Source organism: Thunnus maccoyii, chromosome 12, assembly GCF_910596095.1.
Source record: "Thunnus maccoyii chromosome 12, fThuMac1.1, whole genome shotgun sequence".
Taxonomy (NCBI): domain Eukaryota; kingdom Metazoa; phylum Chordata; class Actinopteri; order Scombriformes; family Scombridae; genus Thunnus; species Thunnus maccoyii.
In genome coordinates, this window is record NC_056544.1 from 5,452,555 (window position 1) to 5,479,115 (window position 26,561).

General features: G+C 38.5%; 2 protein-coding genes across 3 annotated transcripts in view; one reads left to right on the forward strand and one right to left on the reverse strand.

Moving 5' to 3' along the window:
- The window catches only part of astn1 (astrotactin 1), a 392,569-nt gene extending 369,836 nt beyond the window's left edge, over positions 1-22,733 (forward strand). For both annotated transcript variants that reach the window (XM_042427876.1, XM_042427877.1), the window contains 4 exons: positions 1,262-1,397; positions 5,722-5,822; positions 7,918-8,101; positions 20,366-22,733. In XM_042427876.1, the coding sequence (XP_042283810.1) occupies positions 1,262-1,397; positions 5,722-5,822; positions 7,918-8,101; positions 20,366-20,603 (659 nt within the window). In that variant the 3' untranslated portion in view covers positions 20,604-22,733. The remainder of the gene's footprint in view (positions 1-1,261; positions 1,398-5,721; positions 5,823-7,917; positions 8,102-20,365) is intronic.
- Positions 22,734-26,068: 3,335 nt separating this feature from the next.
- pappa2 (pappalysin 2) overlaps positions 26,069-26,561 on the reverse strand; it is a gene marked incomplete at its 3' end in the record, with an annotated part of 75,989 nt that continues 75,496 nt past the window's right edge. The window contains exon 27 of the mRNA XM_042428109.1: positions 26,069-26,179. Coding sequence (XP_042284043.1) covers positions 26,069-26,179 — 111 coding nt within the window. The remainder of the gene's footprint in view (positions 26,180-26,561) is intronic.

Below are 26,561 nucleotides of genomic sequence, written 5' to 3' on the forward strand. Positions count from 1 at the left end.
AAGTGTTTCAGTCCACTTCGATTTTATTGTTGCTTTTTTAAGATTTTGACTCTGTTTTAAAGTGTGTGATCATTTTATTACCCTGTAGATGACGTCGAGACTTTTTTTTAGGTGTAAAAACCATTGCACACAAGGGTTATGCAAAAGGTGGGAGAGGTAGAGCTCGCAGTAGAGGTGAGACAAAAGTTATAGCTAAAAGGTTTAGCGTTTTGAATCTGCTGGGAAAAAGTGGGGTGGACAATGAATGTGTAAAACTCTACCCTCCCGCAGTATCTACTGTCAAGGTGCCCTTGAATGAAGTACAAAACATCCAGCTGCAACAGAGCAGTTGAAGACTGTGAATGGACTATATGTGTAGACCTGTGTCAGTGTGACACAGAACTCGCTGTTCTTTTTGTCTGTCTCTGAAATAAATGAAGGTTAATGGCTGGGTAAGAACAGATTTTTTTTCTCTAAGCTGGTTTGATATAAATCATGATCACTACTGTGTCATGCCTCGACACCAAAGGACTAAATCATTTATCTGAACATGCCTGTATCTGATCATGCAGTCAATAAAATCTTTTGATATCTGAACATTTGACATCTTTTATATCTTTATCTTTAACTATGAAAAAGTCAACTTCACTTTTCATCATCAGCAGTGGAAATCTATTGTGTTTTTTGCTGTGCTGCACCTGACCTTTAACTGTCATGGATAGGCCTTACGGGTACATATTTGTACTTAGAGTGTGTGATGTGGTCAAGCATAGCAGTGTTCATCTCTTGCACATTTTGTTGAGATGTCTGTTTTCAAAGCAGCACAGAGCTATGTCTAATGTCAACCTACATTAATCTACCCTTTCAAAAGTAGACATAACAGGGATATGCCTGGGCAGTATACTTTATTTAGCCCAGGGGAGGAGGCCTTATCTTATCTCAGAGTAGTTTAAAAATGCACATTTGAATTCACTAAATCATGCACAAGTTTTACAGTTGCCCAACCTTTGTGTGTACTGTCGTCAAGTCCAAATGACAGCTGAAGAGTTTTGATTTAAATTGTGATCTTAATAATAGTCAGCAAATCTACATCTAGTCCATCTACTACATTTTAGCAGTACTCTCAAAGTAAAACTTAAAAAGAGAAAAAACACACTAGTAGGCAAATGCATTATAATATGTCATGTAGCATTTTCTCAAATTGTACATTAATCACTTTGGGGTGACATTCTTGGTTGAATTATGCCATCTCAACAGAAATGTCTTTTTCTCTGTGCCACAGAAACACTTTTGAGCTTTGTGGATGACATCTTGTCTGGGGCCAGGTCTCCGTGTGTGATGTTAGGGGACATCCCCAACCTCCTGTCCTCCTCCATCAGCATGATCATTCGCTGTCTGGAGCCTGACACCACGTACATGTAAGTTACTCGCTTTTTTTCTCTCATGAACAGGTCAAATAAACAAACATATATAAACTAAATGGACCCAGTCCAGATCTTAGTCCATAATACATACTACTTTTAAGCAGGTTTTGAGTATGTTATGTTTCTCAAGGACAAAATTCTCAAAAAAGTCAGCATGCATAATTAAAACACTTTTGAGTGTGCTGTTGATAAACACTGTTGTCCCACAATGCAAAGGAAATAGAGGAGCTACTCACAGCAGGAAAAGATTAGCATTACCGTGAATGTGGTTAGACAGCTCCAGAAAGATCATAGAAAATAAACAGAAAATTATCTTTTAAAAAAACGTTTGGCTAAAGTTTAGTAGGAGTTGTTGCAATTTCACTGACATCTAACTTTGCTATTTTGATTTCCTATGTACCAACTGCAAAAACAGCATGAAGATTAGTAGTACATAGTACATGCAATTATGGAACACAGCAAAGGTTTATTAGCTGTAGCTAGCAGTATACAAAGTGACTGATTTCTGTGCACACAGGAGGCAGTGGGAAATAGCTTGCCCAGCTCCATCAAAAGTGTCTTCCAACATCTCCAAAGTGTCTTAATTATACATTGGTGTATTTAACATATGAGGAATACAAACAGAGACTTTGTCATTTAACAAGCAGTTAGCTTCCACACTTAGAGCTATAGTCTAAGTCTTTGCTGTATTTATTAGGCCCAACTAGCAAATGTACACACTGTACAGATTTCATCTGTAGCTAGCTAGCAACCTGCACACTGAGTATTTGTGTGTGGAGCAAGGATGTATTATAAGAACTGGATACCAGACTCCAGAAGATGGCAACAATTCATTTGAATGGAAATTGCTCAACAGCACATATGCCAAAAAAGTGTATGTGCTTCCTGGTTTGCTTCTGTGTTGAGCAGCTACTTTGTCAGAAAGTGCAGCTGTTGTATCTGTTTACAAGACAGCCAAACCAACTCATGCTGTTTTAATAAAGAATGAAGACACAATGTCAAATACATTGTATTTCCTTTGGCTGCTATACAATTAAAGTGTTTTTGAATGGATTTTATATGAAGCAGCAGCAGAAGGATGTTCCATTCGCTCTGACACGGTGTAAAGAGAGTGAATAGTGAGGTTGTTATTATATGCACTGGATTACATGAATGGATCATTTCCCTGTGAATCCCTCATGCTTAGGTAGGTGATCTGAATCCAACACAGGAATGGCGGACTCTGCCACTATCAATAAAAACTGCTATAGAGAGATAATTGCTGAATATAAATGCATTGAATGGCTATTGCTCATTTGAATTAAAGCCACTATGTGATTTATGTTATGTGATAAGACCAACTTTCAAATAATTCTGATATCATAAGTGGAGTGTATCGCTGCCTGCCACAATGTATTTTATATATTACCACTAGGGGGCGCCACAGTTTAGAATATTTCAACTCCTTCACCAAGTGACTTTAATGTGTCTTAGCACACTATAAACTTTTCGTGTCAACAAAAACACTTGTGTGTTGTGTTTATCCTACAATCTACAAAATCCTTAGTTACTGTAGAGTAATTAAAGGGGACCTGTTATGCTCATTTCCAGTTCTATAATTATATTCTGGGACTCCACTAGAGTAGCTTTCTATGATTCACAGTTCAAAAAACTCCTTATTTATGTTATACTGGTCCTTTATGCAGCCCCTCAGTTCAGTCTCTGTCTCTTTAAGGCCCCCTTCCTCTCCCTCTCTGTTCTGATTGGTCAGCTTTCTGGAAGCCTGCCAAGGGGCACTTATGTCCAAGACATGTTAAGTTACTGCTGATGCAAACCCAACATTTCCTGCTTTACTGCCTCATATTAAAAGCTTTTAAATGATATGAAAAGAAAAAAATGGGAGACTTTTATTGTGAAGGATTTACAGGAAGTTAAATGTGTTCCTCGCCAAATAAGCAGAGCTTCGTTAGCAGTGCTAAAAAGTGTTCAACACAACAACATATGGAGATATTTGGAGCTCTTTGCTCTGCAGATCAGTTAGAAATAATGCAGGGAGGAATAGTTCAAGCAGAAACAGCCACAATGATGATGATGTTTGATGAAGAGCTGCAGATGACCAGCACACCTCCAACAATTAAACAACTTATTTTACTTTGCCCTGCTGTGTAATGGAAAAACACTCACAGTGTGGCAGCTCGACTCGAGTCATGGCTCGGCATGACTACCCCCAAAACAATGGAAAAATGCCATAATGTTAGTGAAGCAGAGCAGTGATCTGACACGCTGCGTGTGAAGCAGATGACCATATAAAGAAATCCGTCACCAGCCGACATTGACTCAGGCTAAAGTAGAAAAAAACGTTGGAAACCGAGCGTTCAGAGCAGTCTGAAGCCAGTGCTTTTTACCAACAGGGATTACTTCTACAGACGTTTACCTCATTATTTGACAATTTGGCCAGGTTTAATATGAACATCTGACATTGTAACATTATATATATATGACTGAAAATAAGGAAAAGCAATAGGTCCACTTTAAATATTTCTCCTGATTGATTTTGCGGTATTTGCCTCTAGTGAGCCAAAGAGTAGTCAAATATAGTAGGTCAAATAGAGTTTAAGTTAGAAGTTCATGACCACAATATCTTTCCACATGTATTTATAGTTCTTAGGGAAACATTGAGTTCATTTCCAAGTGAAGTTTTTACATAGTTTACTAACCACTGACTAAATGTGTGGGGTGTGGCACTGATCCTTATTTTGACCAAGTTAATTCTGGGTAATTTCAGAGTGAGGGGTTAGAGTTAGGGTTATAGCTGAAGTAAGTCTTTGACCTAATATTAAGGGTTATCAAGTAGAATTAGAATCTGGGTAATTTGGGTTAATTTGGACCATTTTAGGTTATGGTCATTTCCCACAAAGACGGCAGATAAAATCATTCTGTATTGTTGGAACAGTATGGATCTATCAGCACATGGCTGTATATGCTAATAGTAAAAAGATGATTTATTCCATGTTGCATTTAAATTGTAGGAGTTTGTGATGTAGTGACTGAGATTTTCTCTGTACGCACATATATACACACACACACACACACACACACCGGATGCTCTCTACACATGCTGACACTTATCTCACAGACAGCCTGCCAGAAGGGAAACCACACGCACATCTCAAAGAGGAAGAGCAAGGTGGAGAGGAAGAAATGAAGAGGGGTTGAAAAGAGAGCTGGAGAAGCAGAGGCAAAGTTTGGGGCAGAGAGAGAAAAGAAGGAAAGAGTGAGACAAAGATCAACTGCTAGGAAAGGAGGGAGAGAGAATGAAACAAAAGAGGATAAAAAAAAGGGTAAGAGGCCCAAGGACGAAGCCTCTTCAAACAGTTTTCGTGTATTTAGGCTGAGTGAGCAGTTACACATGCCCTTTTAATCCCAGCATCAGCGGGGCTCCTGCGCTCTCTATCCTGTCTGGCAGCTCATTCATCTCTCTGAGCTGAGGCCTCGTCTCTGCTGCACACTCCTTATATTTTCTATACAGACAGAGCCCTTACATGCTATTATGTAAGCATGACACAGAAGAAACATACTCTGCAGCTGCATCAAAAGTTCAGTCTTTGGAGACATGGGAAAGATTTAAATGTTGTAGTCTATTGCTCAAGTTGTGTCAAGTTTCTATTATCACTGAAGTCTGCATTTTTTCCACTGATTTTGTCATTAGTATTCTGATTGTCAAAATGTCTGCAGGCAATGTACTAATAAATCATTTCCTGACCTTTTTATCTTTAAATGGAACTTGAATAAAATCTCATGATATTTCATATTTTTTCTATTCTGTGTGGCTACTACATGCTTTGATGCTGCAGGTGGATGAAGTATGTGTTTTGGCCACTAGGTGGAGATATTAATTCAGATAAATGATGGCTTATTAGCCCTGTGAAGAAGTGTTTATTGTCAGTCTGGCACCAGTGGAAGTTCTGTATTGATAATGCAGGCTCTCATCTCCAAGGGGAGTCGTCTAATTGAATTACCAGCTGCAGGAAATGCAGCAGCTGCCAGCTGAGACATTGTTGGTGCTGCTGATATGATGTTGGTATAGCAGAGTCATCACACTTCATTGCTGAAGACCCACATGACAGGGTTAAGTTTTGCAGAATGTTCTTGATTGAGAAAACAGTTTATCACTCACAATCAACAGCAGATACTGTATTGTTAATATTATTGTTAATATGATTGTGTGTATGTATGTATGTATGTATGTATGTATGTATGTATGTATGTGTGTGTGTGTGTGTGTGTGTGTGTGTGTGTGTGTGTGTGTGTGTGTGTGTGTGTGTGTGTGTGTGTGTAGGTTCCGGCTGTGGGCAGTAGACAACACAGGACGCCGCTCCAGTCCAAGTGAGGTCACCATCAAAACTCCGTGTCCAACTGTGGATGACGTCAAAGCACAAGGTGAGGAAAGAGACACAGACTGAAGGCAGAAAGATGAATCATCTTTCAGGCTGATCACAGGTGGCTTACAGAGATGAGTTTCATTTTCCAACACTGTACACATGCTGAAGGTGATAGTGCTACTAAAATAAAAGCATTTAAATTGTTTCACATTTAATGTAAAGGCTTTGTGTACTTTAATATGGGTTTGTTAAGTGGTTTAAAGGATTAATAGTCAGTCAGAGATGTTGTATTCAAGGGAAAACATGTGAGGTTCATCTTCTTATCTTCTCTTCTAGTAACCAAATATAATGTAGCTACAGCTGATTGACAGAACAAACATCTTTTTGTGTTTACAATTTGTAAAACTTGACCTCAGAAAACAAATGTTCAGATCAGTTCATAGAGTAAGTCAAAGAGTCACATATAGAAAGCTTTCATGTCTGCATCAGGACTGGTATTGGACACTGTGCTCTACAGTTCGACGAGGATATTGACTATAAAATATGTTAATCCACGTGGTTCAAAAATTCAGCCTGCTGCTGATTTGAATCAGCCATTGCAAAAATGCGCCAGCCAGTGAAGTGTGATACCACTGGGCTTATGCTGTTGATTTGAATGCCTGGAAACACATGAATGGTGTGAAATACAATACTTCTAGTGTACTGGCTCTGTTTTGAACAGACTTTATTGGCATCATCATGCAGAACAGGTGGATAAATTCCTAACCTGACAAGCCATGAAAAGCTTCTCCAACCACTTTGTATTTTAGAGGGAAATATTAATGATTTATTAATTTTAAAATGGTATTAATACCAAGATATGCATGTAAAATGACATCTGCCTTATTAATCTAAAATGTAAAATGGCGCTATAGTAAAACAAGGAAAGAGCATCACATGTCTACTAATGGAGACTCAATAAATTTGTCCTATTTGTCTAAAGAAATTCTGCTGTAGAGTATGTGCTGGACAGAAAAGTTCTCCACCCAAAAGGAAGTAGCACATCAAACATAAACAGTGTCTCCAAAACGGAAGTGACATAGTTCAGTGTCCAGAGAAAGCTGAGTCACCCCCTTATCTCCTTTGATCTTCACCCTAGCGATTGAACCTTTTGCTGAGTGAATCTGTTTTGATCCTCTGATTCATGGTTATGATACAGAAAAATCTATAAATAAGATATTATTATATGCCGATGATGTTCTGTTATACATCACTCAGCCACAATTACTATTCCGAAGATACCAGAAAAAATCAATTCATTTGGGACCTTCACTGGATATAGGATAAATTGGAGTAAAAGTGAGCTAATGCCCATACGTGTACAGAATATTTCTGGGTTACATAGCCTTATTTTTAGCATATCTCCAGGGAAATTTGCACATTTAGGAATTCAGGTTACACAGTGCCACACCTCTTTATTCAAGACCAGTTTCCCTTATCTAAATTACAATCACATATACAGTTTTGGAGATTGCTTCCAATATCATTACTTATCAGAATTAACACTGTAAAATGGCCTTTTTGCTCCATTGTTGTATCTATTTCAGAAAATCCCAGTGTTTCTTGTTAAATCCTTCTTAAAACAATTAGACTCAATTGTAATCCATTTTTTATGGAACTACAAAACACATAGAACTGGCAAGAAACACCTTTGCAAATCTAGAAGGGAAATGGGCTTGGCTTTTCCAAATTTTTTATCATATTATTGGGCTTCAAACATTAGGATTATGACATACTCGCTAGATGACACAGTATCTCCGCCAAACTGACTTGAAATGGAACAGGAGGCATGTCAACCTTACTCTATAGGTTCCATCCTTCTGTCATCTTACAACATTGAAAAATCTTTATATAATTGCGATGTAGTGATTCACAGTACCCTGTGCAGTACACCAACATTAGACCTCCATCCTTTCTCTTCTCTTGAGGATCACTTGATGTCAAGTATCACCAATCGACCAGTTTGGTAAAAATAAGCAAGCTGTTTGCTGATTTTTAACATCCCTTGTTACTGGTCATTGAAGTTCCAATTTTTCATACACTGTCATTTGCAGATGCCATGAGACTGCATGAAGTTTTTCAGTGTTGACCTATGACTGTTTTTGCCCTTCCAGAAATCGCAGATAAGATCTATAACCTGTTCAATGGCTACACCAGTGGGAAGGAACAGCAGACGGCCTACAACACTCTGATGGACCTGGGCGCTCCCACGCTGCACCGAGTGCTCTACCACTACAACCAGCGCTACGAGAGCTTCGGAGAATTCACCTGGAGGTGTGAGGACGAGCTAGGACCCAGGTACAGTCATCATTTAACTAATTTCTTTTAATTTTGTACTGCCTTGAGAATAAAATGAAAATATCAGAGTTCTCAAATCAAGGTAAAGAAGAAAGGTGTTTTTTATGGAGAAGGATTGCCCACCTTAGAGGCATCTTTTGCTTTGATACTAACTGAGGAAGGAAAATGACAAAACGGTGAGGCTGTAAAACGATTGGAATTCAGTTTGTAGTTCAGAAGTGCCCATGTTTCTGATATGTAACCTCAGATCACAAATATGCATTCCTTCAAGCAAATTGATCATCAACTTGAACTTGATGGCCAATTTATCAAAAGACCCAACAGTATACAAAGCCCTGTAGGTCTGTCCTGAGTCAGACTCTTACAGAATACCAAAAGACTGAGCCATTTTAATAATGTGTAGACTGTGTTCACTGTAATCAGTCTCTGAAATTGTAGAAATGTGTGTGTGTGTGTGTGAATGTGAGTGTGTGCCTACTCGATTCATGAGTTGCCCTCCCACCAACAAAGTGCAATCCGTCGTACCGAACTTGTGCAATTGACATTGACGTCTTTGAACAATAACAGTTCAAAGACGTCTGCAAGATTGGCTGCAAGATTGAAGAAAAGTGGCAACCAGACAAGAGTCTGGGTTGGATCAGAGTTTGGTGTGAACACCACTTTCAAGTGCAGTTTAAGCAGACAGTCTTTTCAAAAATGAAATAGTCACCAGCAATTTCAAATATGCTAGAAAACCCAGACACTCATTTAACTGTATACAGTCCATAAAAATCACACATCTGGTAGATTTGGACTAGACTAAAATTACAGATATGCTCAAGTTGTGATTGCATTACCCCCCACTGCACATGTGAAACTCTAATCAAATCATAGTTTGAATCACTAAAGCTATATCCAAGGTTGAAAGTATAAAGCTGAAAGAAATTCCATATTTTTCTTATTGTCAACAAATCCCATGAAAAGACCAATACTATCAATAAACTGAGTTTAGTTAAAAAAAAAAAAAAAACAACAAAGAAAAAACCTAAGTATTGTGTGTGTATCCAAAGCTTGATATAGCTTATTCCTCTGTCACAGAGGGTTTCATTATCTTCAAAAACTATTTAAAACACATCATTGAGCCACACTGTTGCACTGGGTGACATGCTCCTTCACTGCAATGAACATGGCTACTGTGGTTACACACCGTCCTGCTGCCAGAAATACTCATTAGTGCACCAAATATGTATACATCCACAGCTGAAAATAGTACCCAACATATGCACGAGTTGCACTCCTATTGGAGAGATGTTTGATAAAAAACTACAGTGCCCAGCTGCTTTAGAATATTATTATAACTTTTTTTTAAAAAAAGAAAGTATAGATTTATGACCTGTTTTTAAAGATTTGTCTTCATAAGAAGGAATGGGCTTGTGGCTCAGGGCCACAGACAGGGGAAGGAAGTCGGGAAGTATTGGGAGACAGACTTGTTGCTGGTTTTAGTCTTTTTATGATGATTTGTTAACACTAACATTGCCAGCCTTATACCTTAGCAGTCTGTGAAAAATCAACTGATGCAAAGGATTCCGGAAGAAAAAAAAACGTATAGGGAATTAAATCCTGGCTCAACTTCTTCTATAGTACCACATCATCCAGCAACTGCCTGCTCTCGAAAATGTCAAAATAGAGGATAAATGTTTCCTGTCATGACAACTTTCCAAAGTTGTAAAACCCTGTCTTATACTACTGTGCATTGTTTTGTCATCTGATAAGCCTTCAAACTCACAGATGTATAACTCAAACTGGCCTTCCGAGATCTTATCTTCTTGATAGTAGATGAAGCGAAATGCTCTCACCTGGGCAGCCACTTGTGTTTGTTTTAGCTTTGTGCCATTTTCACAAAACATTCTATCCTGTTCCCGCCTTTTGTACAAAAACAAAATTCTCCATTCCTAATAAAGAATAATACATACACAGGACAAGAGGGCAGCCCTTCTTCATAAAACCCAAACAATCTATACAAAACCAAAACAAAGGTAATCCTACCTAACCAAAGCATTTCCTTTGCACATTTTTCAAAGTTAAAATTTGTTCCAAAGCCACAGTTATTGTTCCCAGCAGAATTATAAACACATCCTACAGTGGCCCTCACAGCCAAATCTCCATGGTATCAGTCCACTCAATGCTCTGTGGCGTCCGACTTTTGTTTTGTTTCTCAAAGGTGGGCAGATGTTCCGCTCCCAGCATCCAAAGTGCTGTCTTTGATTGTAGGCAGTTGTTTGTGTGAATTAGAGTTACGGGGGAAATTCATTCAAACTGACTGGGAAGTGAGCTTAACATCCGTGACATCACCAGGGCCATTTAGTAACAAGCAACCAGGGAGGGCCCCAAATTTCCCCCCAAACTACGGATAAGTACCCATAATGTAAAATTGTAGCTTAATGTTTTATAAACAGAGCCATGTGTCCGATATAAAATATACTTATAAACGGCAGTCTGTGGTACATGCTTTCACTTTGGCAGGTGAAACTGATTAGCCGAGGCTCCCTTAATTCTCTCTGTTTCTCTCTCTGTCTGTTGGTTCACCCACCCTAAATGAAAGGTTGTTTTTAATAGGGCCCATGCTGGAAAGAGTTGATGTAATTGAGGGAGTTGCTTCTGAAGTGTTCCATTAAAATACACTTAGATTAACAGTCCCCCAATTTAGTTAAAGGGAGGGGTGATTAATGTTAATAAAGGCACCTCAGAGCTGGAAAACCAGTAGAGAATTGCATTAAAGGTGAAGCCTGGCAACAAGGGAAGGAAGTATAAACATTTTGTTTAGCCAAGTCATCAAATGAACATTAGACTTTCCTATGTATCTGGTTCAGTGTGAGGAAAGAGCTTCTTTACTGAACCTGAGGCAGAGTTCTCTGTTGTTAGCAGGCAGCGAGGTTAATGGCCTTACAGCTCCACCGCTGTGTGTCTGAGTGTGCTGACAACTTCCCCGCGGCGTCAAGACGTTTGTTTCTCTGACGTTATTTGACCGTTGGGGAAAACAAATGCAGCAGATAAATGGTTGTACTGACGCCAGGCCAAAAATACTACTGATATCATTTTTATCAAACCAAAATAATGGGCATGCAGAGTTTCTGACTTTTCAAGCATCCAGTGTTGATGTTGGCCCATGTCTTGTAAAAGCACCTAAGATCATCTTGATCATTGTCATTCAGTTGAACAGAGGCTGACCAGAACAGTGGGGGAAATTAACATGTGATCCAGATTTGTCTTAGCATGAATCAACATCATGGTCATATTAGGATAAAGATTATATTTCTGCTTTAATCAGAAGTATCAATCAAGTGCCTTACGCCTAACCTCACCTGCCTAACAGGAGTCCCACCACAGACACCTAGTGCGGAGGTTCTGATTTATAGTTCAGTGTCAGATTTCCCTTTTTAATATTAACACCACAACACCAAAAGAATATACTGTATCATATATGATTGAGCCATATCGTGGTTTAGTTAGATTCCCTACAGTGACTGTGTTTACATTGTTTCATTTTCTTTGTCATAGAAGTAATGGTGGGAAAGTCCACCTTTATATGTATTCACTAAATGTGTGTCACTGAAAAGGAGAAGCTATCAGAGATTTTTTAAAACACATTGCATGTTTTATCCACTCTAAACAATCTACCGGCATAAGAACCTTATAGGAGAAAACTCAAGTAGCCCATGCTGACCAATCCCAGTCTTCCTGTCCACATATGGTGTCTCTGTAGGTGCTGTAGCTACAAGGTGTAGTTAGATTTTGAAATACGCAACCTGTCACTTATGGTGTAGCTTCAGCACATACGTATAGGTATCCTTTAACGCAGAGGTATAAATCCAGCTAAAATTGAAAAATGATAAAAATATTGTCAGACATGGTCACGGGCACCCTGGAGCTGATTCCAGCTGACATTGAGCAAGAGACACAGGGTACAACCTGGATAGGTCAATCACAGGCCTGACATATAGAGATAGACAACACATGTTCATGTCTTTGGTCTGTGGGAGGAACCCAAAGGAGACCCACACAGGCATGCGGAGAACATGCAAACTCCACACATAAAGCTCCCAGCCGGTCAACACTAGAAAGTCCTTGTTCTCCATAACTGCCTCTAAGTCCCTTTTGTTAGCGGCTTGATCTTAAATCACTATGTCTTTGGCCTCTTGAGAGAGAATTTACGTCTCCCACCCAAACAACACAGATCCGTGGTACCGCCGACAGTAAACAGCAGAGCAGACAGGCTCCCCTCTAGCACACACACATAGACCACATACTGTACATGTACAGACCACAGACACAATACTTTACTGATGCACACACACACACACACACAGTCTCATCTTCCCAAATCAGCTCAACTTGTTATGAGGAGAATTCCCCAGTTTCCCTGTCACAAACAATGAGGACTGAATAAACTTGATTTTCATTAGCTAGTCAAAATACAGATAATAAGAACCCTGCTCAGGCTCTGACTCAATGTAAACTCATATCAGCCAAGTAAGCAATATCTGGAAACAAATGACAGGACCATTTGGCATCCTCTGGAGGACATTTTTGTTGCCTTTTTCATGCAACATCGCGTGACGTTTTAACTAAAACCATAAACTCACCGAAAGGCTGTCTCTCCAAGGCTTGACACTTCTTCTCCTGAGGGCCAGACCTTGTCATCGCCAGGGGAGTACCCATTATTTAAGGCACGCCGCTTGGCTGTTGACTTAGAAACGCTAGATGTTTTGGCTGGGCTGAAAGAAAATCCTCAATCCTCGCCATTTCAGTCCTGACCGTGTCCTTGGTTGGACTCCGTGCCCTTTGAGGAACTGCAAAATATTCAATTTTTTCTATTTCCTTTCTGTTTTTACATGACAGTCTCTCTAATCAGAGGAGTGCTTGTGATAATAAGTATTGTTATGGTTGGAATTTCTCTCAGGAAATCATAATCATAATCACAGCAGACTGTTTACTTTGCTCTCTGACTTTTTTTAGATGAGGAAAGGACAAAAATACACGCAGTGAAAGCAGAAGTGCCTTTCAGCTTCTCGTCCAACAGTGATTTATTGGTTTCTGCGATACTGAATAGTGAAGAGAAACATATAAATATTTACACACTGTGATATAAATTTCCAGTAAAAGTATCCCATTAACAGAACCAGAGCAGTTTGTTATGAGTTTTAGATAACAATAAAAAGTACCTCATATGCCCTTACCAGGAGACGTCCAGGGTGCTACTGTTTCCTGTCAAATGCAGTATAAGGAGGTACTGGAATTGTCACAGTATTTTTAGTAGCTGATAATAATGCTTCAACTATGCAGTTCATCAAATTAGAATATTATAATTCTTCTCATGCTGAGCTGAGCTACAGAAAAGAATTCTAAAAGTGTATTAATTTGAAATGTGAAGGTTTAAAAAAACAAACACTTTGATATCTGTGGTAAATATGCTTTAAGTATGACGGTAGAGGAATGAGTCAATTCATGAAGAAAACTCTGACCCTGTCTTAGAAATGTTGTTAATATACTAGTTATTTTCAACGGCAAATACGTCTTTAGAGGAATGTAAAGATGCACTTTATGTTTTTGTTTGTCTTTTTTGGATGTTAGTGAAATGTCCCAACAAATATTGAATGCCATGAAATATTGGGAGAGATAGTCATGTCCCCCTCGTGATGAATTGTGATGATCTCTAAAGCCTCACTGTGCCACTAGCACACTGCACACTCTTTTTCTTGTTATCAATGAAATTTGGACATGTTCAATAAACATATCTGCAAAATATTCACTGACAACATATTTCATCATGTTGTGTTGCAACAAAAGTTGAGCAAGGTGAAACTTGGTCTAGGTCCACTAGGTCGACTCCGTGGCTGAAAGGGGCTGATATAGAGGAAATAGGGATACAGACGTGGACTGCAGAAACACACATGGTTCTGTTAACACAACAGAGGGTGTCTGCACATACTGTGTGGATGTGTTCACACATATTTGTCAGTGCGTCTCCTCTGTCATAAATTTAGGACTTCACATGGACAGTCTGTGAGGACCTGTGCAGATGATGAAATGATGAAATTTACGACACACTCACCTTTGCCGACCCTGAAGGCTACACAGATGCAGAAACTATAAATTAACTGAGAAACCAAGTCCAAATTATAATCAGTTGAATCGAGTCTGGAGGTCCTGTTGTCACAGGGCTTTGGTCTGTGTGTAAGTATGTCCAATAGCGAAGTGGATCATAGCGGACTTTCTATAAGCTCTAATCATAATCATAAAAGAAATATGTGGTTTTTGAGGTGAGACGGAGGTGAAATGCAGGATAAAGGACATGTATTTTGTCTATTTTCAATGGTGGCCACTCATTTATTGGTGGCACATCATGCTGCTGCCTGTGTTGGCTCTCTTTTGAGTCTGATGAGGTTAACCACATTTTTAATATGGTCTAAGTATCCTCGGGTCTGTTTGGATTGGGGCGGACTGTGCTATGGCCTCATTTCTGAAAAATTTAATGCTTATTGGCTGCAAATAGGTTTTGCACAGGTATGTTTTGGATCAAGTCCAAAATGAAAGACCTGAGAGAACGTGTGTGTATCATTTAAAGTAAAAATGTTTCTGCTGTCTTGTAGAGTGGTAGAGTGTTTCTGAGTCTATTTTATGTGAAACAATCAATCAACTCAGTCAACTGAAGGAACATTTAATATTTTCAATGTAAATATAAGCATTTTTCAAATTTTCTATTTGATTAAAATGATTTAAACTGTGTGTTTACGTGTGTATGCTTCTACACCATACCATGTAATGTGTACCTTTCAATATGACCATGTGTGTATACAGTACATACAGTATATGTGGATGATTGTATTTGACACAAATCCACACAGAAGTTGCAAGTGTAACTTTTTTAAGGGGCACTCGAGTATCTTGAAGACCATTTTCCACTCCTATACATGCACTAGGATTTATGGTGACAACTGTTGCTATTTGGAACCTGTGAAACGTTCCTCTGCCTTCCTGAGACACGAAAGCATAACAAACCACATTTTTTTTCTTTATTCTAAGCAAATAAATATCCCAATTTCCTGAAACCACTGAAATCTGTGGCAAAATATTGGGAACATAAAGGGGTTTCAGAAAAATGATATGAATGACAGTATGGCAGCAAACTACCAACACAAGGGTTCTTGTCTGCAGACAGGCTGTCCGAGAAGACTGACATAATTAAAATGATTATTTCTTTCTCTCCAGCTTCCACGGCAGAGAACATAACCGGGGCTGTTATGGCTCTCTGGACATGCATTTGCAAAGGAGATGTTGTCCTGCTGAGCATCCAAATGTACATAACATTCAAAATATACTCTGATTCCAAAAACAATGTAATAACATATGCAAAATACTTATTAGCCAAACAACTGCAAGGAGGATGTTTCTTCTCATGTGTCTCTATATGTAAAATGGTTTGCAAATTAGAGAAGAATGCCAACAATAACATAGAAATATGTTTGACTCAAACTGTTTTGCCTCTTTGAATGGAATTAGGGCCTATTGAGGGGTACAAAATCCAGTCATTTTCCAGAAATAACACGAACATTCAGCGGAAATATGGTGATGTGCTATATGTTTACAGAACAGCAGTTGATTTGGAGTGAGTCTAAGACAGGAGATGAAATACTGTACAGGCATCCACAGGCCACACAGTGTCTGTATTATTACAATGTGTTAGCCAGCGCCAAGTTTAAGCTCAAATCTCCAAAGAATTGCAGCTTATCAACAGAATCAAAAATAAAAGAAGCCTTCTGGGTCATCACTCTGAATGGGTGTTTGACAAGAGGATATTAAGTTTACCACAGAGATTTGAACACTCAAGCTACTTCTAGTTGTATGTAGAAATGGTAATAGTCTTGGATTTATTTGGGATCATGGTCCTGATCCAGACTTAACTGCAAATCAATCTGGACTGGACTGGTCTCACTTACTACATTATGTAAGTATACTTGTGTTTGAGCAGTTTGTTAGTGTTTGGGTGTACAGTATGCGACACACATGGCAGACTTGGAGATTCAAATCTGTTAGTATGTGTGCGTCCATTACTGTGTCTGTGTTCACTCCAGATTGATCACAAGAAGCTTAACCTGCAAACATTAGCACAGATGCAGCCAGATGTTCTCAAACTTAAAGTCCCCCTTCACTCAAAAATCTGTTTTGCTTATTTGTACTCCTCTCGGATGTTTGAGCTTCATTGTACAGAATGATGTATGTGCAGAGTTTGTTTTCACATTCATCTGCTGAAGAGGGAAAGTTTCTCTGTGCTCACCTTAAATTTAAATTCAATGATTTGTAACATCATAACTAGTTTAGAGCCAATCATGGTCCAGCATACAACTCACACAAGTGTGATGTGGAAACTTGAAGCATCCAGTGCACAAACACTGAGAATGGACTTTACAGTGAAGAAGGAGACATTTTGTGTCCAGCAGGAAAACTTTTGAAATGAACAATATTTACATATCCATAGATTCTGGGTTGAATGAAAGAGGGAGAGGTAGATGTCATTTTCAAAAGTGGACCAGAGATGAGAACTTCAAAGTTGGCACCTGATTCATCCTATGAAAGTTGTTCACTGGGAGCATATGACTAAAAAGTTGTTTTTTGTAGTTGAGAAAACAGTCCTATCACAAGGTGCATTTAGTACCTGTTCTGGAGATTTTGGTCATATCACATGATCTTCATCAGCAGATTGCGTTTGACCAGTTTTTTTTGATCAGTAACCGTTTTTTTTTTTTTTTCCAAAGTACTTTAAGGACTTTTCATCCCTGTGCGCTTAAAAGCTGATGTTCAACATTCATTCTTGACTTTGGAAGCAGCTGATGAAGTCCGTTTAGTAGATCTTCAAAAGCTTCAGACTGCTGATGAAGGTCAAGAATGAACTCAATATGAACTTTATCGTTATTTTGAGATCACCAGTCAGAATCTTGACTGCATCAACACATGGCAGCTGTCATCGTTACCTCCCATACCACCATCTCCCTTTCCAGTGTCATCTCTGTTTCCATCACTTTCACCTCTCCATCATCATTTTCATGACAACCACCATCACATCATCATCAGATCTGCCTCATGACTACCAGGTGAGTGTCTATGATGATTAGTGGAACGTGAATTCACTGCGGTTTGCTTCCACCTGCACATTTTGCACCGTAAACTGAATTAAGTTGACGCTTGCAGCAATGAAGCCGAATGCTTGCAGGAGGCTGATGTGCATAAAAACGGAAATCTAGACAATTAGAGCGATGAATAGGTAGAAACAAATGTTTATTCTATCTGTATAGTCATTCATTTCCTTTAACTGGTGCATATTGAATGTGTAGCCTGGGTGCTCTGATGTGTCATCAGTTCATCAGTATAATGTGCTATGGCTCTGGTGACTTTGGTGCATCCAGCAGACTTGTGGCTTGGCAGAATGGGGACTCTGCACTGTAGAAGTGCTGGTTTGGCTGAAGGATGAGGAGAAACTGTGTGTGGAATGAACAAAATCTCCTCCTGCTGCCATTTTCTGACTTTAGACAAACACTGACAGGGTTTCTCTACAAGGGCCAAACGGGCTGCATCAGGCTTAATGGTTATTTATTGCGCTCAGTGTCCCTATGAGATGTATTTATGTGAACTCTGTGCATCATGTTACTAATGGAGATGATTTTTCAGCTGGGCTGGTTTGGCCAAAGGACAAGTTCAAGCATTTCATAGGAATCAAGCTGTCTCTCTTCTGCCTCTCCACAGTTTCACAGCCGTCCATTAGCCTGCTTTCCTCCACAGCACCAGCTCTTTACTTGCCATGGCCATTCATTTATTCATTCATTCACTTTTCCACTGTTTTATTTTCATCATTCCCACCCAGACCTTCAGCAGCCACTGTGTGTGCTTTGGGTCAAAGTTGGAATGTGTCAGTAACCGTGCACCTTACCCTTCAGACAGGAAGCAGTTTTGTGGATGGGTCGGTTTTAGGTTTTGTCATACGATGATGTCACTCTAAAACAACAGCAGAGCCACGGTGTGATTAATGGGCTGTAGACAGTCTAATGTATCTGAAGCCTGATGTGCATCAACACTGAGATTCCACTTTTCTTCAGATGCTTGGCAACAAGCATTTCCCACAGTTCACTGCATTTCACAGTCACTGGCTGGCTGCTTGATTCCTGTGATATCAACAACTCTCTAAATACTTTCTAAAGAACCAAGGTGGAGGGTTGGGCAGCGTTGAGCGAGATGTGCTTCTGTTTAAGATAAGATAACTTTATTGTCTGACAAGGCTCATCAACCAACAAGTAATGCACACTTAAAACCACATGTAAACACACACACGCACACACACACATGTAGAATATGACCAAAAGCACTGACAAGAACAGTATTAAACAAGTCAGAGTGCACTGCTTATTTTAATCTGTTCAGGGTTGTGATCGGATAGGAGAGTTTGGAGTAAACCAATTATTCTGCTGGTTGGATTATGCGGGAGAGTTTTGTTATGTGTTTGATAGTGAGGGCATTGTACCAGGATGAAATGTTGAAGGTGAGTATAGATTGATTTAGTGTCCTGTAAACTAGGGTTAAAATGTCCTTGCTGACATTAAAAGTCCTGAGCTTCCTCAGCAGGTGGAGGCGCTGCTGGGCTTTCTTGTACACAGAGTCAGTGTGCTGGGAAAAGGACAAGGAGGTGTCTATCTCTCCATCCGTACTTGTTCTACCAGCTGGCCTTCGATACTGAGAGGTTGGAAAAGAGGTGGTTGTTGTGAGTCTGGTTTCTGTCTGCTCCCACAGCACAGCTCCTTGGTCTTGGTGATGTTGAGCTCGAGGGAGCTTTTCCGAAATGTCCGGACCAGGTTGTTTACTGCCTGATGGTATTCAGACAGAGCATTGGTGCCAGTCAGGTGGGCCACTAGGGCCATGTCATCCGCACACTTTAAAAGTGTCATTCCTTCACTGCTGCAGGAGATGTTGTTGGTGTAAACAGAGAAGAGAATGGGGGATAAAATGCAGCCTTAGGGGAGCCCTGTGTTTAAAATCAACTGACTGGATTTAAAACCATTTACAAGCACCTGTTGTGGCCTTTCCTGTGAACAACTCTTAATCCATAAAACCAGTGTCAGGTTGACCTGAAGCTCAAAGATGTACTTTTCCTGAAGTTTAGCAATATTTTCTTTTCTCCTGTTCAACTTTGGTATTTGGATGACTTCTTGTGTACCAAAGGAGGAACAGGGGTGCAGTAGCAATCCAGTGGTTCACCAAAATCTTAAAAACGTTGATAACTGACCATTTATGGCAAATTATTAGATTTGGCAGAAAAAGGCTGAACTCTTTGAGGGAGTTCTTCTAAAATAAAAATTGATCAGCATTGAAGATTTTGCTGGAGAGCTCATCTCAAACATGAACATTAAATCATAGTTAATTTAAAAGTGAGGTCATCAGCAGAGTAATGGTGAACAGGTTATTACTGTTTTTTTTTATAAACTCTAATATCCAAGTCAGTGGTTAAAATGATCCAATAATCCAACAAACTGTTGTGCATCATGAGGCACAGAAAATATTGATTTATGTATCTACTTCCTCTTTGAGAGAGAGAGAGGTGTCAAGGTGATATGGGGGTGTCAATGTGTGGTATGAGGGAGAAGGATGAAAACTTGCTGGCAGGGCAGCATCCAAATATATCTTAAAACATTATAATAATATAACAACATTTATTGGTAATGTACAGTACATAGGTTGAGAGAGCAGTTACAGTTATCCCAACAACCTTTATTTGTCTCTGGAAAAACTGAAGAACAGGGCTCTTGCAGGTGAGGCACAGGGGTAATACTGGTTCTTTGCCGCAGTTTATTCATCACTTCATTTATCTCAAACCCAGTGTTGGTTGGGAAAGTGCTGGTCGACCTCCTTCTGATGCCAAACCTCTAATACTAACTGGGATTCATGTTAACCAGCTGTTCATATTTTCATCATTACCTGATGATATCAGTATATAATGAGCTTGACCATACACACAACACATGCAACCATTACCCCTTGCCCACGAGGAAAATACAGTAGACTGTATTGTACAGGTGATTTTTGTCGAGTCCACCTCCTGTCTGTCATTCATATTTTATATTTTGTTTCTCTTGAATTGGTTTTTGAATGCAAATCTCTCTTCAACTCATAACAGGTTTGTGGATGTCAGAAAGCTTTAAAAAGCAAACAGAAACACCTTTTAATCATTGTTTGTACCAACAGGAAGGCCGGCCTCATCCTCTCCCAGTTAGATGAACTGTCCCCGTGGTGTAAGGGTCTTCTTCAAGAGGCAAAGATCGGCCTTCGCAGGATGTCCCTCAAGTTCCTGTCTTGCCGTTACACTGACACCAAGGCCTTTGGGCTGAACTGGGCGAACATGGGCCAGGACGTCCACAAGGCCTGTGACGAGCAGACGCTCACTGTCATGTATAATGACTACGGTGAGCCCAAGGAGCTCTAATGATATTTTAAGGTTTCAGTTTGGATGCACTAAGGAGTATAAAGATTTGCCAAACTCAACAAAGAATCAAATAAAATGCAGGTTTTAAATTTATTTCTGCAAGATATGTGCATTTAAGGTGTCATAAACAAATCCTATTTTTTTTCAACTTTTATTTGAAGCCTATAAATTTTTATTGTGAGATAAATTTTTCATATCAAAGGAAAACAAAAACAGGAGAACAAAATTTGACTCCTCCAGTCCACTGAGCTAATTTTATTTGAAATAACAGTCCACTTACATTATTCTTATCAGGTCTAAATAAAATCAAATGTTCAAACACAGCCTTCAGGCAGGAGCTGATCTCTCAAAGCAGATTCCTGATGGTACACCTCACTGCTTTATTCATCTTTCCTGTGCTTTTCTTGACCTATACACTAATAAAGTCCTGAGGCCAATGGTAGCAAACTTGACATATGCTTCACAGTTAAAGCACCTCTTCATGTTTTTCATCAGATTTTCATTAGTCTTGCTGTATGAGTGTAGTGGTGTATACAGTATTTTCTGAACAGATCAAAGCACTGCTGTAATTCTAAGGAAAAACATAATGGACAACTTTAACTGTGAAGCAGCTGCAGGTGCGTGATGTAAAAGAATAGTTGTTGTTGCTTCATTTAAGGTTGGCCTCTGTCAACATCTGGATATTTTAATGATTTTATTTACATTGGTGTTAATTGTGAACCTTTGGAAAGCAGGACTGGAAGGCTTTGACCATCTGAGAACAAAAGTAGATCAGAACTCAACGAGACCCTCAGCCCTCAAGGCTGGGATTCTTCATCATTTCCTGTTTTATTTATGTTGAATGTGACCTGGTATGAAAAATTTATATCACAATTAAAGTAAATACATATAGGAAACAGCTGAACATATGATAATTTACATTAGATGCACATGTTTTAGTGGAACTAAATGTAAAATAAAATTTAATTTCACTTTGTCTTTGTTGGACTTTGTTAAATCTTTCATAAAGAAACCTTACGTTGCAGAGTAGTCTAGACAGAAAACCTGGTATCATTTAGCTTCGTCATATTCAGTACGATATTAAAAGATCAGATCTTGGACATAAAGGGTTTCACGTCAGCTCTTTTGTGCCTGTTTAAATCCAAACTTAATCATGTCCTCAGATTTTTTACATCACCTTGTATGATGGCGAACACGTACAAACTGGAAACCGTTGATGTCAAAGAAGCAGCCAAAAAACTGCTAGTGATATTGATCGTGACTTTGTAGGCAGTCCATGTCCATGGACCCAGGAGATGCTGATTCTTTACAGTTAAAAATCATTGCAGTTTCAGTTTCACTGTTAATATTTTACTGGTTGACAGCTTCCGGTGCTTGTCAGACGCATTTGTCATGAATAAACGCAAAAACACTCAGCAGGTTAACACATCATGGGCTAATCGTCAAGTATCTCTACAGCTGTAAATGGTTTTGGTATTGGCTGCTTTATTGTGTGGCGTTGCTTATACTGAACATCAGTTGTCATCAAAGACATGTCATTTTTAACTCTCCTTTTACATTTTTTTTTAGTGAAGTCAGTGTCATGACCTGGTTTTGTCATTTAAACACATTGAACACTTATTGCAGTGCAACATACACAAGGAATTGTCATGTAGCACCAGAAACAAAGCCAGTATTTTACAAACTGTCCATGTTTGTATGAGAAAGGTGAGGTAGCATGTAAAGCTAAAGAGATTAAGATGTTATTAGCAAGATAAAATGAACAAGATGTAGAAGACAGTCTGCTGCAAGTTATTTTAGTAGTACAGACATTCGAAACAAACGCTGTACATAGCATCATGATAAAGTTTTAGTGATATAACCTGCTGAATGTATTATTGATAGTTTATAAATGAAGCTGTTATAAAGGAGGATTACTGAATAACAGCAGTCATTATCTCTACATATTGAATCAAACCTGCCAAAAGTATCTATAAAGTATTTCGCTTTATTATTTTATAGTTTCATATAGATTTTATCATTCCAAATCTAACCAATGAACGCTGTTAAAAGTGACAATTCTGTACCGAAAGCGCAAATTAACAGTGTCTGTTTTTGATTGCTTCTTTGTATGTTTAAACTTCATGCAATAATGTAATAAATAATGTTAGAGAGATCCTTCTGACATTCATTTGAACTAATACAGTGTGTTTTATTTGCCTTGATTTGTCACGTTCTGAAATGTTATTTTATTACTGTGCAGTGGCCATGTTGGAGATTGATGTCAAAGAAATGCAAATGTATATTAGTTGTTGATTTTTAACAAATCTCATATGTGAATACTAAACTGAACGCTTGTAGATTTTTGTATAGGCAGCAAAGTATTTCATAAATGCATCACATTATAGCACAGTACAGTGTTTTCCTCCTGTATATAAATGTACAACGGGTGATATTTTACAACATTTACGTGTGCTTTGGTAGATACACTATTGTCCTGTAATATCTGCTGTGTAGCCTAGTCGGATTAATCCACTAATGTACTGTTCTAATGCAAAGAGGAAAAGGTTTAACTTCCTTTTAATCTGATTTTGATCTAAAGACGGTTTGAAATCGGATTGGACTGTAAGTGATTGGTTGATTAATAGACTAAAGTTTCATTTTGTTGTACAAAAATGGTAAAATGACAAAATAATTGAGTGGATTTGAACGTGAAATGAATGACCTCTTAACCTTTGAGAGAAATGTGAACCATCTACTATCTGCATGATATATTGTCTATACTGTATGTGGCTGTCATAAACTCAACTTTTTCACTTTGATCTTTGCTACTTCAAAGAACAATAAAGAATATATTATGAAACATGGCTGTATGAATATTCTTCTACTGCTGTTCTAAATCTACTAGACTATTATAGGACTATTTTTATTTGTGCAAATTATTTATTCATGCTCTCATACAGCTGGAACTGAATTTAGATTATTGTTGCTTCTATCGCCTGATGCTAAATTTGGTGAACTGACCCTTTAAAGTTGCTCAGGAGAATGTCAAAGTATTGATTTGTATTCATGCAAGATGTCATAGGTTTATGCTCAAGTGCATTTGTGAATGTAAAGTATTACAGTAGTCCTGCATAAAGATCCAGATCTGTGATATCGATACTGTCGGCATCACTGTTCATATATTACACAAACCAAATGCACGTCCACATAGAAACCAGCTGTGGTAGGCGTCATTCAGAAAAATGAGGCCTATCTGGAATTTGAAAAGGAGGATAAAGTAGAAGTCAGTCTACTGCATGGCCAAATCTAATGCCGTCATCCTGGCAAAGCCTTCTATCTAAAGTGAAAAGATTTCTGCAGATCTCTGACCGCAGATTTGGAAATGACTCCCTAATCATTTAGAATTTAGTATGAGTTCAGAAGGTAAAAGTTTGTGGGTAATAGTTTTCCTGACATTTTGCAAAATGCATGATATGAAGTGTTACTGGGAGCTGAGACATTTGTTTACTTTGCTCTGTTTTGTCAAACCATGTTAAGCACAGTGCCGTTTCTAAGGTCTACTGTCTTCAGAGTTCTTTCTGTTTAAATGACAAAAACCTGGAGAGAGAGCCTGGAAATCAGATGTCAAAACAACAAGGACTCACAGAACAGAAAGAAGGTTTCTGTCTTCCTTTTTGTGATACTAGAGTGATTCTATATTAATCTGTCCGAATACTATGAGAACAGTTATAGCCCTGAAACTTTCAATATAGAATACCTGTCATTAAATATCAGCACAGAACTTTGTTTACAGGTTTTGAACCAAGAAGTAGGTGTGCCATTATGGATTTAACAAATGAATTACTGAATTCTGTGTGTCTGTGTGTGTGTGTGTGTGTGTGTGTGTGTGTGTGTGTGTGTGTGTGTGTGTGTGTGTGCCAGCCAACCTATAGTAGCTAGTTATACCTAAATTACATTCTATTCAAACATCATTTGTACAAGCAGGAAACCAACAAAAGACACATCCTCTGTGAACTAAAAGAAACCAAATAAACCATCAGAGAGACATGATAGGGGTCGATATAAAGTCGCTATTTATTTCATATAGAGTATAAAGTATTGTAAAATATCACAAAGAACATGATTACACTTTTATAGATACAATATTTGGACGGGCTACTTCATCATTTCTGGCTAATGGATAGCAGAATCTTTCTGACATACATACAGTATACGCAAACAGAAATCAGTGTTGAGCTGAAAAGAAAAAGGCATGGCTGAGTGTCCCAAAAGTATTGGGAGTTTTTTTTTGTTTTTTTTTTTCAGATTTTTTTCTTTTTAGCTTGTCTCTTTCATAGTGTGTAAGATTAAGAGTTTTTGTGTAAATATAAATATGACAGCATGACGCTCTGTGCACATGCCGTACGGCACAGATAAATGATCATGTTATTACTGGGTTTGTGATATAAATAGTGTCGACTTGTGTGACTAATACGTGATCTAGTAAATATGTTAGGTGATCCAAATATATTAGTCTATATATGTTAGTCTTTACAGTATGTATCCTTTTACATTCCTACCAGCTAACTGTATGAAAGAACTGTTTTGTAGAAGGATCTGATGCACGCTGATGAAGATTTTAACTATTTGAAGTGTTTCAGAGCAATTGTTTGTCTTTTCCTTTGTCATCTAGACTTGATATATTTTAAGTAGTCATCAGATCAGTTAAAGTAAACAAACCTGCCTTTCATAATGAGTATATATAATGAACTTCAGTATGTTTTGAATGAGCTACTTTGAAAATCCTATGGGATGCTAATATTTTTCCATCTAACTGGATGCAACAGTATACGTAGTTAGTAGCAAATAACCTTTACTGTAAGGACTGTGCATGTGCTCAACAGTTTTCAGGCACAGTCAGTCCTTTTGGTTTCTTTATCCCAAGACTAATCAACTCCAGAAAAGTACTTGAATCCATGTACAATAGTGATTTGATCCAATTATGATGACTTGATTTGTACGCAATTGGATCGACAGCTTTTTTTTTTTTAACCCTATCTGAACTTCAGTGTTTTCTTCCATAAATGCTCCCTGTTTTTCTTCTATTTTGCATTTTTAAAAGATCATTTTCTGCTCTTACCCACATCCAGCAGTTAAGACAACCTTTCACCTCTTAACAGGAAAACAAAACATTATATCCTCTTGTGGATATTATTTGGCCGGATTGAAGCTGGAACATATAAATCAAATGTATAAACCACTCATGTGATGCTTTTTAACAACAATATTGGTTTTGATTGAATAAAAACGGGCTTTTACTGTATGATCTGACTTCAATCGCATTCTTCACATTACAAAATAAAATTGTAAATCGGATATTTTTTTGTTTGTTTGTTGTGGTGTATAGTCTGTGGTTTGACTCTGTTTAACACGAGTTCAGCTTCTTTTATCCCTCCATCTTATTGCATTCCTCCTCCGGCTCCACCTCCTCCTCCTCCTCCTCCTCCTCCTCCTCCTCCTCCTTCCAAGTGCTTGGCTTTGCTCTTATTCTCCTCAGCGTCCGGATCACGGCAAGTGCACTCATCCTGATTGCAGTCCGCCCCAAACTGAATGACCTGTCAGTAAACAAGCACAACATTCAGCGCTCGGCTTCCCAGAGCCACTATAGATCTTTCAATCTGTGGCTGGATTCAAACAAAAACACAAGATGTGACATTTCAGGCCTGTCTGGTGCAGATGTCATTTTTAATGGATGATTAAACCGAGAAAACACACATTCCATTTGGTTGGTTTCCCTGTTTAAAACTGTCTGAGATGGTTCTTTGATGAGATCTGATAAAATCATGCTTATATATTCCACTGGAAGTAAGTGGAACAAAAGCATAGAAAGAGAAGTATAAAAGTAAATATTACATCAGGACTTTTAGTATAAGCAGAGAAAAATGCACAAGTTGAGGAGGCATCCCAGCAGGCTTGTTACCTTTCAACTGTAGCAAA